Source organism: Hemiscyllium ocellatum, chromosome 3, assembly GCF_020745735.1.
Source record: "Hemiscyllium ocellatum isolate sHemOce1 chromosome 3, sHemOce1.pat.X.cur, whole genome shotgun sequence".
Taxonomy (NCBI): domain Eukaryota; kingdom Metazoa; phylum Chordata; class Chondrichthyes; order Orectolobiformes; family Hemiscylliidae; genus Hemiscyllium; species Hemiscyllium ocellatum.
Genome location: NC_083403.1, coordinates 142,300,165 through 142,316,586, shown reverse-complemented (window position 1 = coordinate 142,316,586; position 16,422 = coordinate 142,300,165). Strand labels below are relative to the sequence as shown.

At 37.8% G+C, this 16,422-nt stretch overlaps 1 protein-coding gene across 1 annotated transcript in view; it reads left to right on the top strand.

The window, feature by feature from the left end:
• The window catches only part of selenoi (selenoprotein I), a 53,694-nt gene extending 39,204 nt beyond the window's left edge, over positions 1-14,490 (top strand). The window contains exons 6-10 of the mRNA XM_060854024.1: positions 1,288-1,396; positions 6,061-6,109; positions 6,736-6,916; positions 7,038-7,220; positions 12,950-14,490. Of these exons, the coding sequence (XP_060710007.1) occupies positions 1,288-1,396; positions 6,061-6,109; positions 6,736-6,916; positions 7,038-7,220; positions 12,950-13,015 (588 nt within the window). The 3' untranslated portion in view covers positions 13,016-14,490. The remainder of the gene's footprint in view (positions 1-1,287; positions 1,397-6,060; positions 6,110-6,735; positions 6,917-7,037; positions 7,221-12,949) is intronic.
• Positions 14,491-16,422: the final 1,932 nt, after the last annotated feature.

Here is a 16,422-nt window from a genome sequence, read left to right as displayed (position 1 = left end):
TCCAAGGTCTCTTTGTTCAGCAACACTCCTGAGGACCTTACCATTAAGTGTATAAGTCCTGCTAAGATTTGCCTTCCCAAAATGCAGCACCTCGCATTTATCTGAATTGAACTCCATCTGCCCTTCTCAGCCCATTGGTCCATTTGGTCAGATCCTGTTGTAATCTGAGGTAACCCTCTTTGCTGTCCACTCCACCTCCGATTTTGATGTCCTCTGCAAACTTGCTAACTATACCTTTTTTATGCTCGCAATCCAATCCTTTTATGTAAATGACAAAAAGTAGAGGACCCAAGATCGAACCTTGTGGCATTCCACTGGTCACATGCTTCCAGTCTGAAAAACAACCCACCACCACCACCATCTACCTTTTTTGAGCCAGTTCTGTATCCAAATGGCTAGTTCTCCCTGTATTCCATGAGATCTAACTTTGCTAATCGGTCTCCCATGGGGAACCTTGTCGAACGCCTTATTGAAGTACTTATAATTCACATCTACTGCTCTGCCCTCAATGTTCTTTGTTACTTCTTCAAAAATACTCAATCAAGTCTGAGAGACATGACTTCCCACGCACAAAGCCATGTTGACTATCATAATCCATCCTTTTCTTTCCAATTACATGTACATCCTGTCCCTCAGGATTCCCTCCAACAACATGCCCACCACTGAGGTCAGGCTCACCGATCTATAGTTCCCTGGCTTGTCTTTACTGCCCTTCTTCAACAGTGGCACTACCTTTGCCAACCCCCAGTCTTCCAGCACCTCGCCTGTGACTATGGATAATACAAATATCTCAGCAAGAAGCCCAGCAATCACTTCTTCTCTAGCTTCTCAGAGGTCTTGGGTACACCTGATTGGGTCCTGGGGATTTATCCACCTCACTTCAAATAATATTTAGTTTTATTGTTTTAAATGCTGCTTTTTAAAGAAAATATACAATCTTGACTTGTCTGCTGCAATGATAATGTCTGCAGTGCAACATTTAAGAATTTTGTACTTAAAATGCAATTTTAAATGTCAGTTAATGATATTTGTTACAAGTTTCCTTTTTGAATGGAAAATTCCATATGACAACATTTTTGATCCTCCATTAATTGACTTAAGGTAACAAGTCTATCAGTGATTTCATTGTACAATTTTTTTTATACAGTGAGATGGGTAAGCATATTTTAATTATGAAATAATTTAGATCTTGTAAGTCTGATATAGGCAACCACTCTCCAATGCAGCATTATGGTAATGTGTGCCACAAATTAAAGCCAAAATGTTTTATTCTTAATTCTTTTGCAGACTATTTCAATTGTGTACATCGTTACTGCTATAGTTGGTGTTGAAGCTTGGTATGGACCAGTCTTCCTTAATTTACAATACAGAGATCTCTTCAGTGTCATGATTCTGGGTATGTAGCTTCTCTTAAATATGTTATCAGTGTGAAACCAAGCCTAGTGAAAATAGACTTTAGAGTAGTGCCTCTGTGCTCTACAAAGGATGAAGTTCCCATCTGCAGTTCTCCAACAGGGTGAATTTTTAATTTCAGCTTTGCTGCCAATAGGTAGTCAGTTATAGTCCTTCACTTTTAAGTGGGAGTGAATTACTATCTCCTGACTCTGGAATGATGCAAGACATGTGAAAGGAGTGGGTTTTAACCAAATTTATCAAAAAAATTCCCAATCAAAGTTGCATTCCATTGTAAATAAAAACATTGGAGTGTAGGAAATGCTCTGCAGGTCAGGCAGCATTGTGGAAAAACAAACATTAATGTTGTTGTGGTTCTGCTCGCCGAGCTGGAAGTTTTTGCTGCAAACGTTTCGTTCCCTGGCTAGGGAACATCATCAGTGCTGTTGGAGCCTCGTGTGAAGCGTTGCTTTGATGTTTCTTCTGGTATTTATATTGGTTTGTTCTTGCCGTTTCCGGGTGTCAGTTTCAGCTGTAGTGGTTTGTATATGGTGTCCAGGTCAATGTGTCTGTTGATGGAGTTTGGGGATGAATGCCATGCTTCTAGGAATTCTCTGGCTGTTCTCTGTCTGGCTTGTCCTATGATAGTGGTGTTTTCCCAGTCAAATTCATGTTGCTGGTTGTCTGAGTGTATGGCTACTAGAGATAGCTGGTCGTGTCGTTTTGTGGCTAGCTGATGTTCATGGATGCGGATTGTTAGCTGTCTTCCTGTTTGTCCTATATAGTGTTTTGTGCAGTCCTTGCATGGTATTTTGTAAACTACGTTAGTTTGGCTCATGCTGGGTATTGGGTCCTTTGTTCTAGTGAGTTGTTGTCTGAGCGTGGACATTGGCTTGTGTGCGTGCCAACATCCACGCTCAGACAACAACTCACTAGAACAAAGGACCCAATACCCAGCATGAGCCAAACTAACGTAGTTTACAAAATACCATGCAAGGACTGCACAAAACACTATATATAGGACAAACAGGAAGACAGCTAACAATCCGCATCCATGAACATCAGCTAGCCACAAAACGACACGACCAGCTATCTCTAGTAGCCATACACTCAGACAACCAGCAACATGAATTTGACTGGGAAAACACCACTATCATAGGACAAGCCAGACAGAGAACAGCCAGAGAATTCCTAGAAGCATGGCATTCATCCCCAAACTCCATCAACAGACACATGGACCTGGACACCATATACAAACCACTACAGCTGAAACTGACACCCGGAAACGGCAAGAACATCCATCAACAGACACATCGACTTGGACCCCACATACAAATCACTGCAGCTGAAACTGACACCTGGAAGCGGCAAGAACAAACCAATATAAATACCGGAAGAAACATCAAAGCAGCGCTTCACACGAGGCTCCAACAGCACTGATGATGTTCCCTAGCCAGGGAACGAAACGTTTGCAGCAAAAACTTTCAGCTCGGCGAGCAGAACCACAACAACAGATACCCGAGCTACAAATCTTCAATTAGATTTTAAACATTAATGTTTAGGTTGGTTGATCTTTCATCAAAATGAAGTTGTTCTTGTTATCAACAGCTGGGTTCTGATGAAAGATCGTCAACATAAAATGTTAAATTTTGTTTCCACAAACATTGCTTGACCTGAACAACAATGCAGATTTTTGGAATCTGCAGTATTTGGATTTGTATTTTTGTTTTTTTTTTGGAATTGACAACTTTGCTCCAGACTTTGCTTGAGCATTAGGTACAGTATAAACAATTTTTTTTAATCCTATGTAGTGCTGTGCAGGAGGATTTCAAATTCACTTTTCTTTTAACTGATTTTGCATATCAGTTTTGTTTTGCTTGTTCCTTTGTTTGAAGTAGAAACTAGGAACAGAGTAGGCCATTTGACTTTTTTAACCTACTCCACCACTCCCTATGATCATGGCTGGTCCTTCTCTTTCAATGTCATATTCTTAATTTTATTCCCATCCCTTTCTCCCCCGGAATATATTCCAGTGGATGGCCTTCACTGCTTTCAGTGGTAGAGAATTTCACAGGTTCCTCTACATCGAGTGAAGAAATGTTTCCTCACCTCGGCTCAAATGGTATACTTCATATCTGATTCTCACTACCCAACCAGAAAACATCCAGCTTACATATAAATCTATTAGAAATTATTATGTTTTAATTACATTCTCTCTCTCATCTCCCAAAACTGTCGAGAATACAGTTTCAGTTGAAACCATTCTCCTCAAACGACAGCTCTGTCAACCAAGTTTTGAAGAATGAACCATTATCACACTCCCTCAAGTAAGTTTTTATCCTTTCTTGGAAGAGAGGCCAAAATGTCTTTCAGTGCTCCTGGTGTTAGCCAACCAAAACCCAGTATTACTGCAGTCACATGTCCTGACTTCAGAACTCTCATTTTCTTGCAATGAAGGCCAACATAGCACTTTGCATTTCCATGTTTGTGTGTGTACACCCAAGTGGACATGCACCCAGAACCCTTTTCTATGTCCATGTTTTAAATAAGTGTCCTTTTTTAATTTTCTCACCAAATAGTATAACTTCACATTTTAGCCAAGTTATACACCACCTGCCATATGTTTGTCCACTCAACTTGTCTAAAATACCTTGAGACTGTCTTTTTGCTGCTGCCATCTTTAACATTAAGTGTTAGCCTAAACAACATGACCATGTTTGCCTCAACCAGTATAATCCAGTCAAACATTCCCATACATTGTGACTCCTTTCTCAGACAATTGAAGCTCTATCTCATTTGAATGGATTCCAAACTGTACATTAACACCACGAAGTAGTAAAATTCTGAAAGTAGTATATTATTGGAATCTAAAATATTTGAAATGGACATTAAAATATGCTACACAAACTAAAAGGTAGGAGATAGACAATGATGAAAATACAGGCAAATTTTAGCCTGATCTTGTCGCCACTAAAAAACAACTGCTTCCTGCTGAATTGTAAGTTGCTGACAAAGATCTAGTAACTTTTGTGCCGCGAATTTTTGCTTCTTTGGCACCAAGTCAAGTGGATTTCTTGGAAATGTAGTAGCAGTGATGTTAGCAAGCAGGTAAGCAGTCAATTCCATTAAATTATTCCAACTGATGACAAAGCCAAAAAGTTTAATATTAACCTATATAACAGGGTAAGTTTTTAAAGTTAATTGTTTGAAATCTTGGAGAAGCTTAAAATGTGCATTTAAAAATCTTTTTTTAAATCTCAATCAAAAATTTGTTCCAAACAAGTGAAATTTAAATTTATTGTCACTAGGTGGTGTACTTTTGAAGTTAGCATGCTGTTAGACTTTCAGTTGGTTTTCATTCAGCAAAATAGCTTTCTTCTCGTGGTGGGGATTGCTGTTTAGTGAGACTAATAGCATAACAGTGGACATTCTTTGTTAGTTCAGTAGATTTTGGATTGATTTGCAGTCAACAGGAGCAGCTTTGAATCAGGGTCTTATGGATGTCAGTGTTTTGTCTGTACGTGTGCATACTCCAAAGATTGTCGTCATTTTCAGAGTAAGGACGGTGAATGCTTTGCTGATGTTACTTTTCCAGGTCTTAAACAGTTTCTTCAATCTAAATTTAGAAAGTTAGTTGTTCTTTTAAACGTAAACTTAAGCCATGGAGTTTCATGAACTTACATACAGAAGGATGTGGACGTTTTGGAGAGGGTACAGAAAATGTTTACCAAGATGTTGCCTAGTGTGGAGGATTTTGGGTATGAAAGTTTTTGGTAGACTGGTTTGTATTCATTGGAATACAGGAGGTTGAAGGGTGATCTGATTAAAAGATGGAAGAGGTGGGGGGGGGATAGTTTTTAAGAAATGTACGAAGCAAGTTTTTTTTTTCACACAAAGGGTGGCAAGTGGCTGGAACATGCTGCCAGAAGTGGTGGTGGAAGCAGAGACACAATAGCAGCATTCAAAAAGCACCTAGATGAATATGAAGGGAATAGAGGGATACAGATACAGTGAAGAACTTTGATATGCAAGGGCAAAATAGGTTTCTGCAGGCTTGGAGGGCCATCGGACTTGTTCCTGTGCTGTACTTTTCTATGTGGTTAAAACAAAGAATTTAAGACAACATTCCCATTAGTTTTTGCTATAACAGGTATGTGAAGCTATTGCTACTAATTCACATGGATGTTTTTGGAATCCTTTAATAATCCGGCAGGAGAAATTCAAATAGGATAAAAATGAGTAGGACTTGCATGTTATAACTAGTCCACCAATTTTCATTTTGGATCCTAATAGTCTGTATGTTTCAAACATCTAACTATTACAATTGCAGAAATGTCTGAGTTCATGACTGCAGTACTTGGTATTCCAGCACCATGTTTGTGATGATATTAAATTTTTAACAAGCTTAGAAAAAAAAATTCAGCATCGTTAATATCCGTTGTTTTAAAACTGCTGTAACATGGGCAATTGTGTTGCACTTGTGACAAAACATGAGTTATTTATGTATCGTTCCCACCTTGAGCAAAGTTTTTTTTTCTTTAGTGATTTTTGGATGTGACAATTTTCAAAGCCTGCCATTGTAAATTTATTGAATTGAACACTGAAGTAATTTCATGTACATAGTATACTGATGCCTATGAGTTAAATTAAATAAATTTCATCTCCCAGGTTGTGCCTTTATTGTCACGTTTCCTGTGAGTTTGTACAATGTTTTCAAGTAAGTATCTGAACTTTTTTGTTCTTTTGACACCGTTTTAAACATGGTTTTTTACAAGTTTTACCAAGTGTTAATATTTCAATTTAAAAAATTTTATTATAAATGTAGAAACACTTTAAAGCTGTTGATATTTTGGAATAATTTTGTTGAATGTTTGCTGTCACGAACTATGTTCATAAATGCACTCTACTAGCTGCATTTATTCTAGTTTTCTTTGAAATTGATTTTGGAGTCCTTATTTGTACATGTGCTCATCGATTTAAAGGAATCTGGGATTGTAAATGATCATGGTCATGATTAGCTAATAAAGATAGTGTGTATCTGTCATTCTTGAATGACTTATTGCATCTGTGATCCTTTGACCAAGTTATTAAACATAAGAGGGAAAAAAATGCCTTGGAAACCCAAGTTTGCAAAATGTTCAGTTGTGGAAATAGCATAAAACCTATGGCGGGTCATTTATTTTTGAGGTCTATATATTGTGGATCAAAATGTATCATTCTTAATATTTTACATTGCTTTGCTGTGTAGTACAGCATTTCTTATAAAGGTATTGATCTAGAAAATTTGGATAACTTGAGTGAAGCTTGACTACTTCTAATAAACACTGTTCTCTTGGTTCTTAGAGCATATAGGTCTAACACCCTGAAGCACCACTCTTTTTATGAAGCAATGCTGCCATTCGTTTCACCAGTATTGCTTTTCAGTCTTTGCACACTCTGGGTCTGTAGATCACCATATGACATTATAGAGAAACATCCAAGAATAGTATACTTTTTGGTTGGCACAGCCTTTTCTAATCTCACGGTAAGATTATCTGTCTGCCCGTTCACCACCTTTCCCACCTTTTTTTTAATTATAAAGAAATGCTCTTGTATTTTTATTTATGTAAATATGACTAAATGCTGCTTCTCTTCTACTTTTGCAGTGTAAGCTCATAGTTTGTCAGATGAGTAATACTCGCTGTCAGCCCCTCAGCTGGTTTCTCCTGCCATTGGTTGTAGGTGTGATTTTTGTAATCTCTGGTATCTTGCAAGATAAAGAATATCATCTTCTCATTATTTTGACTACAGTAATAACTCTTGCACATATTCACTATGGAGTGTGTGTGGTAAGTAGATTTTGAGTACTTCACCACTTAAGTATTTCTAAGTAAAAAGTAACTTCTGTTTAACATGATGTATCATTAGTATTGAGAAACATTTATCATGGAACAGATTGCTTTAAACAGCATTGCTGTTTGAGGAAAGAGCAAAAGCCTCTATGAACAATGATTATATTTTATTTTCAGTGCCTCCATTATAATTGAAAAATTGATGCTTGTTTGTTTTTATAATATGTATTTGGCACTTTGATTCCATACATCTGGACTATTTTTAAGTGTTTTCATTTTTCAGTTGTTTGTTTGGCATTGTTTCTGAGTTAATGACACTGCTGCTGCCACCACCACTCATCAGTCTATTTTTCAGTTTTTTTTTTCTGCATTGCTACATGAATTAAGCATTTACCGTTTCTTTGTCTTTGAATGTGACAACTTTTTGAAGACTTTTTTTTTAAAAAGAAAAGTTTCAAGTGATTTGAGAGATGTGATTTGATTTGTCTCAAGATTTAAACCTAAAAGTACAACAAATAGGAGCACAAGTAAACCATGTGGCCTGTCCAACTTGGTCAGCCCTTTAGTGTAATAATGGGATTCAACCCCACTTCCCTGCCTCATTCCTCCCCTCTTGTCACATTCTTTCTTTTGGTTTCTCGCCAAAAAAAAATCTATCATAGTTTTGAATACATGCTGTGAAAGAATGCACAACCTCTCTGGTGAATAATTCCTAATATTCACAACCCTTTTGAGTTAAGGTGTTTCTCATCTATCTAAAATTGTCTTATTTGCTGCACATTTTCAAAGTCCCTGATCCGAGCACTGTGTGTCTTCTCTATAGTTTTTCAACATTAAGAAGGAATGAAAGGTTTAGGGGAGGGATGGTGATGGAGGTGGTAACTAGGATGTTTTCTTGCTCCTATTTGACTTAATGTCATGAGACTTTGAGGTATGGAGTCCATTTTGATGGATTCAAGACCACTCCCTCCTAATTGTATGCCACAATGTTCTGGTGGATCTGTTTGTCACTGGTGCAAGATATACCCTGTATTAGTAATGGAAATATCTGGGAGATTGAAAGGTATCTTATGATTTTCTTCATGTTATCTACCTTTTGATTAGTTACATTCTCAAACTTTAATAAATTTGCAAATAGGATTTTCCCTTCACTGAAACCATGTTGACTTGTAATCATACTATGGTTTTTGAATTGCATTAAGATGACTTTTCTGTAATAGTTTGTAGCATTTTGCCAAGAATTGATATTGGGCTAATTGGCATGTGGTTCCCTGCTTTATTTCTCCCTTCTTTTCTTGAAAAGTGATGTAATATTTGCTTGGTTTCATGTCTACTGGGTTCATTCCAGTGAGTCTGACTGCCTCCTGGAACTAAGTGTCTAGGCAACCTTTTTTCCCCCTTCCCTGATGCCCCACAATATTTACACTTAAAACTTCAGCTCAGCATCCACTAGCTGAAAGTGCCCACATGCTTTAGTGATGGAAGATTAGTTAATAGCTAACATTCAGTAGACAATTAGTTAATATTACACAGCTAAAGTAATAAATAGGAACTTGTATTTCCTGTGCTTTGAGCTCAACTGTTGGGGGCTGATAAAGGTAGTAAATGGACGACCTTTTTTATCCTGCTGTGCATCAAATTCCTACATGAACCCAAGTGGCTTGTCTCTTTTTTTGGTGTTAGCAATGTTGCCTAAGTCAGCATTTATTGCCCATCCTGAATTGCTGAGGACTTGGAGTCCACCATGTTGCTATAGATACGAAGCCACATGCTGACGAGCAAGGATGGAAGATTTCTTCCTTTTAATGGACACTATTGAAGTAGATAAGTTTTTAATGACCATCAACAGTGGTTACCTGGTTACCATTTAGACAATAGGTACAGGAGTAGGCCATTCTGCCCTTCGAGCCTGTACCACCATTCAATATGATCATGCTTGATCATCCTAGATTAGATTAGATTACTTGTGTGGAAACAGGCCCTTCGGCCCAACAAGTCCACACCGACCCGCCGAAGCGCAACCCACCCATACCCCTACATTTACCTCTTACCTAACACTACGGGCAATTTAGCATGGCCAATTCACCTGACCCGCATCTTTGGACTGTGGGAGGAAACTGGAGTACCCGGAGGAAACCCACGCAGACACAGGGAGAACGTGCAAACTCCACACAGTCAGTCGCCTGAGTCGGGAAATGAACCCGGGTCTCAGGCACTGTGAGACAGCAGTGCTGACCACCGTGCTGCCCACAAAATCCGTATCCTGTTCCTGCCTTATCTCCATAACCCTTGATTCCACTATCCTTGAGAGCTGTATCCAACTCTTTCTTGAAAGTACCCAGAGACTGGGTCTCCACTGCCCACTGGGGCAAAGCATTCCACACAGCTGCCATTCTCTGGGTGTCTGCTCACCTCTGTCCTAAATGGTCTACCCCATATTTTTAAGCTGTCCTCTGGTTCGGCACTCACCCATCAGTGGAAACATGTTTCCTGCCACCAGTGTCCAATCCTTTAATAATCTTATGTCTCAATCAGATCCTCTGTCTTCTAAACTTAAGGGTATACAAGCCCAATCGCTCCGGTCTTTGTGTATGGTAGTCCTGCCACTCCAGGAATTGACCTTGTGAACCTACGCTGCACTCCCTCAATAGCCAGAATGTCTTTCCTCAAATTTGGAGACCAGAACTGCATACAATACTCCAGGTGTGGTCTCACCAAGGCCCTGTACAGCAGCAGAAGAACTTTTTTTTTTGCTTCTATATTCAATCCCTCTTGTTATGAAAGCCAGCATGCTATTAGCCGCCTTCATTACCTGCATGCTTACCTTCATTGACTGCTGTACAAGAACACCCAGATCTCTTTGTACTGCCCCTTTACTAACTAAATGGATTCAAATTAGGTAATCTGCCTTCCTGTTCTTGCCACCAAAATGGGTAACCATACATTTATCAACATTAAACTGCATCTGCCATGCATCTGACCACTTGCCTAACCTGTCCAGGTCACCCTGTAATCTCCTAACACCCTCTTCCCATTTCACCCTGCCACCCAGCTTAGTATCATCAGCAAATTTGCTAATGTTATTACTAACACCATCTTCTATATCATTAATAATATATTGTAAAAAGCTGCGGTCCCAGCACTGGTCCCTGTGGTACCCCACTGGTCACTGCCTGCCATTCCGAAATGGAGCCGTTTATCACTACTTTGTTTCCTGTCAGCCAACCAACTTTTAATCCAAGTTAGTACTTTGCCCCCAATACCATGCACCCTAATTTTGCTCACTAACCTCCTTTGTGGGACTTTATCAAAAGCTTTCTGAAAGTCCAGGTACACTACATCTACTGGGATCTCCCTTGTCCATCTTCAGAGTTACATCCTCAAAAAATTCCAGAAGATTAGTTGAGCATGATTTCCCCTTCATAAATCCATGTTGACTCTGACCTATCCTGTTATTACTATCCAGATGTGTCATAATTTCATCCTCTTATAATAGACTCCAGCATCTTTCCTACCACTGAGGTGAGACTAACTGGTCTATAATTTCCTGCCTTTCTCTCTCCTACCTTTTCTTTAAAAAGTGGTACAACATTAGCCACCCTCCAATCCGCAGGAACTGATCCAGAATCTATCGAACTCTGGAAAATAATCACCAACGCATCCACGATTTCTCAAGCCACCTCCTTCAGTTCCCTGGGATGTAGACTCAGGTCCTGGGGACATATCAACCTTCAGACCTAACAGTCTCTCCAACAATAATTCCTGGCAAATATAAATTCCCTTAAGTTCCAGTCCTTCAGCCACTTTTACCTCGGGGAGATTGCTTGTGTCTTCCCCAGTGAACACAGATCTGAAGTACCAATTCAATTCTTCTGCCATTTTTGTTCCCTGTAATATATTCCCCTGTTTGTCGTCAAGGGCCCAATTTTAGTCTTAACCTTTTTTGCCTTTCACATACCTAAAAAAGCTTTTACTATCCTCCTTTATATTTTTGGCCAGTTTACTTTCATACCTCTTTTTTTTTTATTTTTCTCTCTGCATATTTCCTCCTTAGTAATTCTCTGTTGTTCTTTAAAACTTCCCAGTCCCCTGTTTTCCCACTTATCTTTGCTATGTTATACTTTTTTCTCTTTTAACTTTGTTTCTTAACTTCTCTCATCAGCCATGGCCACCCATGCCACCTCCTAGGATCTTTCTTTCTTTTTGGAATGAACCGATCCTGCATCTTCTGCATTATACACAGAAATATCTGCCATTGTTCCTCCACTGTCATCCCTGCTAAGGCATTGCACCATTGAACTTTGGCCTGCTCCTCCCTCATAGCTCCATAGTTCCCTTTATTCAACAGAAATATTGTCACTTCTGATTGTACCCTCTCCCTCTCAAATTGCAGATTGAAGCTTATTGTATTATGGTCACTACTTCCCAATGGCTCCTTCACTTCGAGGTCCCTGATCAATTCTAGTTCGTTGCACAATACCAGATCCAGAATTGCCTTCTCCCTGGTCGGCTCCAGCACCAGCTGTTCTAAGAATCCATCTCCTGAGGTACTCCATAAAGTCTCTGTCTTGAGGTCCAATACCATCCTGATTCTCCCAGTCTAACTGCATGTTGAAATTCCCCATAACAGTAGTAGCATCTTTGCGACAGGCCAATTTCAGCTCCTGATGCAACTTGCATCTGACATCCAGACTACAGTTTGGGGGCCTGTAGATTACGCTCAAGAGGGTCTTTTTACCCTTCGAATTTCTCAGCTCTATCCACACTGACTCTACATCCCCTGATTTTAGGTCCCCCTGCGCAAGGAACTGAATATCATTCCTTACCAACATGGTCACCCCACCCCCTCTGCCGTCAGTTTGTCCTTACGATAGCACGTGTAGCCTTGAATATTCATTTCCCAGGCCCTGTCCACTTGAAGCCATGTCTCCGTTATTCCCACAATATCGTATCTGCCAATTTCCAAAAGAGCCTCAAGCTCATCCATCTTATATGAATGCATGAAGCATTACAAATATAGTATTTTTAATTTGTTACTGCCCTCACCCTTCCCATCAATTCCTATTTCCCTCAACCTTACAGCAGGATCCCTTTTTTGAGTTTTCTGCTTCATTGATACAGTTGTCTTTCTTGACTTTCCTTGTTTTAATTCTGTTCTTTTAACATTTCTATCATGGTGGGATTTGAACCACAAGATCCCAAGACATGAGCTGCAGATTTTGGAGCATTTATGCCACTGCCTCCCCAATATTATATACTCTTTTTTTTTTCTGATGCCTGACTTTGGACATAATCTCCTGACTGTACACCTCTCCTGACCATAGCTTGAAAAATCTGGCTTTTTTTTTAAAGGCACGACAAGTTTGTTTTGCAGTTTTTTTTCCACATGCTGTGGCCATTTATATATGTGAATTAGAGAAAACATAACATAACCTTGACCCCATAGTTAAGTACTTTTTTTATGCTGGTGAACTACATGGCAACAAAATTGCCATGATAAGGGAGACTAATTAACCATTCCAAGAATGACTCAAAATTGAACTAATGAGTTGAAAAAGGTTGAATATGTATTGAGCTGGAAGCAGTTTCGCAACATCACAATGATTGGAAATACCCTGATGCACCTCAGCATTGAGAATAGCTACAGGAATTAGATAAGTGTTACTTTCAAGGAATTAAAAACATGTCTTTTGGAATACAATATTTTTTTATTCTCTTTTACACAGGTGAATCAGCTGAGCAAACATTTTAACATTTATGTCTTCTCATTGAAAAAACCAAACATTGAATGACTAGAGGAGGAACAGAAAATTGGCTTGCAGGCTTCTGAAGTATTGTAAAGAATAGCAACAGAAGAGCCTGAATGCTTCAACCATCACTGCAAACTGTGCCCCCACACCACCAACAGTAGAAAACAGGAGATTTAGATGGTCCCTCCTAAGTATTAAGATATTGTTTAATGAAGAGGTACTGATAAAATGAATAACTCAATTATGTAAATAGACAATAACTGTACACACAGGTTGTGTGCAATTGGCTGGCACTTTTTTTTGACGTGACGCTCCCTTTCATTCAAGTTCTATTGTACTATCGGACTGTTTGATTAAAATTAGATGGTAACTTGTATCCAAGACAATGGATGAAGAAACATTTTCGTCGGACTTCCACTCTTTAGATTCGGAACCTAATCCTTGGGTAATGTGATTATACTTTTTTTTCACATTGTCCACATTTTTTTTCAACCTGTGTCCTGAAACATAATTCCATCTTTCCTAGTATACTGGAGATTGTGTTCACTTGCCTATAGTCTGAGTAAAATGGCCAATTTTGGAAATTCCATATTTTTACAAAGATGGAATAGTAATGGAGTCATGAGTATGAGTTTGCCACCGCTCATGTTAAATCCTCTTTTCTGAGAGTTATAGCTTTTGCAAAAGAAATTGGATGGAAATATTAAAAATTAAGTTAATTATCAGAAACCAATCAAAATCTTAAATTGATATTCAGTTCTTCTTCTTCTGTTTCAGTTTTTTTGTGTGGTGGTGAATGCATGCCGATTTTTTTTTTTCTACAATGTAGTTTTATTTCAATGGGAGATTTGTGCTTGAATGAAGAGTATACTAAAAGTCTCAGAGCAAGGTATACTTGGAAGGAACAAGCATTACTAGCAGTAGTTGTGTTATTTTACAAACCAGAGGTTTAGTTCCTAAATACTGTTTACGAAAAGCAATTTAATGTGTGTATTTTCATTTTTGGCAATTACACTCAGTTAAGGTGGAGGGGTGTAGAGAAGGGGTAGAACTATCTGATTGTCATGTTTCATAATATAATAATCCATACTTAATTTGGATCCTTGTTAAGTACAAGTTAGTTAATGGTCTCACTTCCATAGAGGCAAAGCTTGCCATAATAAAATATTGCAATATTCATTTTCATAACTAATTTCTTCCAAAATATTTGTATCTGTTGAATAGAATCTATTCTAATAACTTGTGTTTTCATGCTAATCATTTTGTACTAACTCCAGTTTCCTTTTTTAAAGCAATTTTGACTGGCCCAACTAATTATAACAATATGATTAATTGTATTGCAGCTTCAATGAGATACCAGCAAGTCTTGCACAGTTGTATCAATAATTGTCTTTGAATATGAACTAAAGTTCTAATATCATGGCAAAATATCAAATCCATCTTTTTGTTTTTAACTATCTGTAGTACAAAAGTGAAGTTTGAATCCACTTAATGTATATTGTCTTTGTTGCGCCTCACTGACCTCTTGTAAACTTTAGAGTAATCATCTTTATATCACTTACTTTTTCACCTGTGTTTTGCGTGTTTGATTCTGATGTTTCATTACATATGTTGTCAGAATTCTAAGAGATGAATACCTAAAATTTTTAGCTTTGTAATTCAGTCAGATTGAATCTGACTTGAAAGTCATAAGTAAGTGCTTAATTTGACCATCCGACTTTTAACCAAAATACAATTCAAAGCCCACTTGTGATTCATATTTGTTGTTGGAAGGAGTCCATGATCAATCGTTTGACTAGTTTCCTTTATTTAAGGGTGCAATGCTATGGAATATTGTTTTTCTTTAATTTGCAGCTTCAGGTTGCGTGTAACTTCCACCTTTTTTTTTATTCCAATTTGTAGAAGAGATTGAGATCCTGATAGTGCATTAGTTCAAATCGGAATGTAGTGAGCTGGCTGATCTAGCAATGGTTTTAATACTACCTCTTGTATATGAGGATGTAGGTCCTTTAACAACTTTTGTGTCAATTTGTGAAGTACCACTTGAAACTAATGCAAAAGTTTGTTTAATACTAGAGGTAGAAGCACTTTCTGTGCCAATTCCAGACGAGTCTGTTATTTCTGGGTTCAGACAGTAATTGAATCATGAATTCATGCAAATGTAACTTTTTTTTATTGATTTTTTTTTAGCTTCTGATGTAATTATTGTAACATTTTTGTTATGGATGTCAATGAACTATATCTTAAGCTAATATTAGTGTTGCTATCTACAATTTGATTTTGCTTTCCTCTCCATCTACTCAGTTAAATTGCCAGTAATGTGATTGTCTTAGAACACTTAATTGGTATGGAGCATTGATGTGTGAACATCCTCATGGCTTTCACTTATGGGTACACATTTGAATAATTCTCAAGAGGCTGTTATTTTGTACAGAAATATCTAAATACAACTTTGCTGTTAATGAAAAATAAACTAATTCTCCTATTATGAATTAATGCATGGTTAAGTTGGTTAGATATGTACTATGAATGCTGATTTGGAATAACTGCAGATATTTGATAGTGTAAATAGGTTCTTTTGTTGTATAGTGATTTTCAATGTCAGAAAATGAGTTGTGGTGAAGTGACCACAGAACTTATGTGCCTCCCTTGTATCACTGGATTTTACAGGTTTTTTTTTTATATTCCTAGTTATATCCTGCAAAAAGTACAATACCTTCCCCCTGCTTCAATTAAAAGCTTTAAGTAGAAGTTCAATCAAACAGCTACAATGGAGAAAGTAGTGAACATTCTTGTACACTAAGGTGACTTGTGGTTTTCTTTATGAAAGTTTAAAGTTTAGAATTTCCATTTGTACATCTTACTAGCTTTTTTTTTGTAAGAAGTGTCAGCGGCTGCAGTTTTTTTGTAACAATTTTAAGATTTTGATATTTCTTGCAGGCTTCATTATTCTCCTTGGCCTTTGTTATGTAATTTCATAGTGGTAAAAACAGAACAGAGCAGCTTATCAATCTTGTCACTTTTTTTTTCTTTTTAAATAGCAGTGGTAGTCTAGGTTTTCTAGAAAACTTAATCCAAATGTTGGATTTGAGGGGCTGATGGTCAAATTTTGACTTTGTTTACATCCCTCTCTACCACAAATAGTTTAACTGTTTATTAGCACTAAAACCTGTAGGCATCTTATGTAATTAATGCAAAAACCTTCTGCTTTTTTTGGGTTTTGGGTCCAGGGTGCATGGTTATTCCAGATTCCATTAGTACCAAAGGTCCTGTATAGTGAAAATGATAAATTATTTCCATTCAAACTGAAACAATTAAACCTTAACAAATTTATACTAGATTGTGAAGTGCTTTTCACACCTGCCATTGCAGTGTACTGTTAATTCAATTTGCACATTGATCTTGTTTGCAAGTTAATACCACAATACAGCTGTGTAGAAATCTGTTTT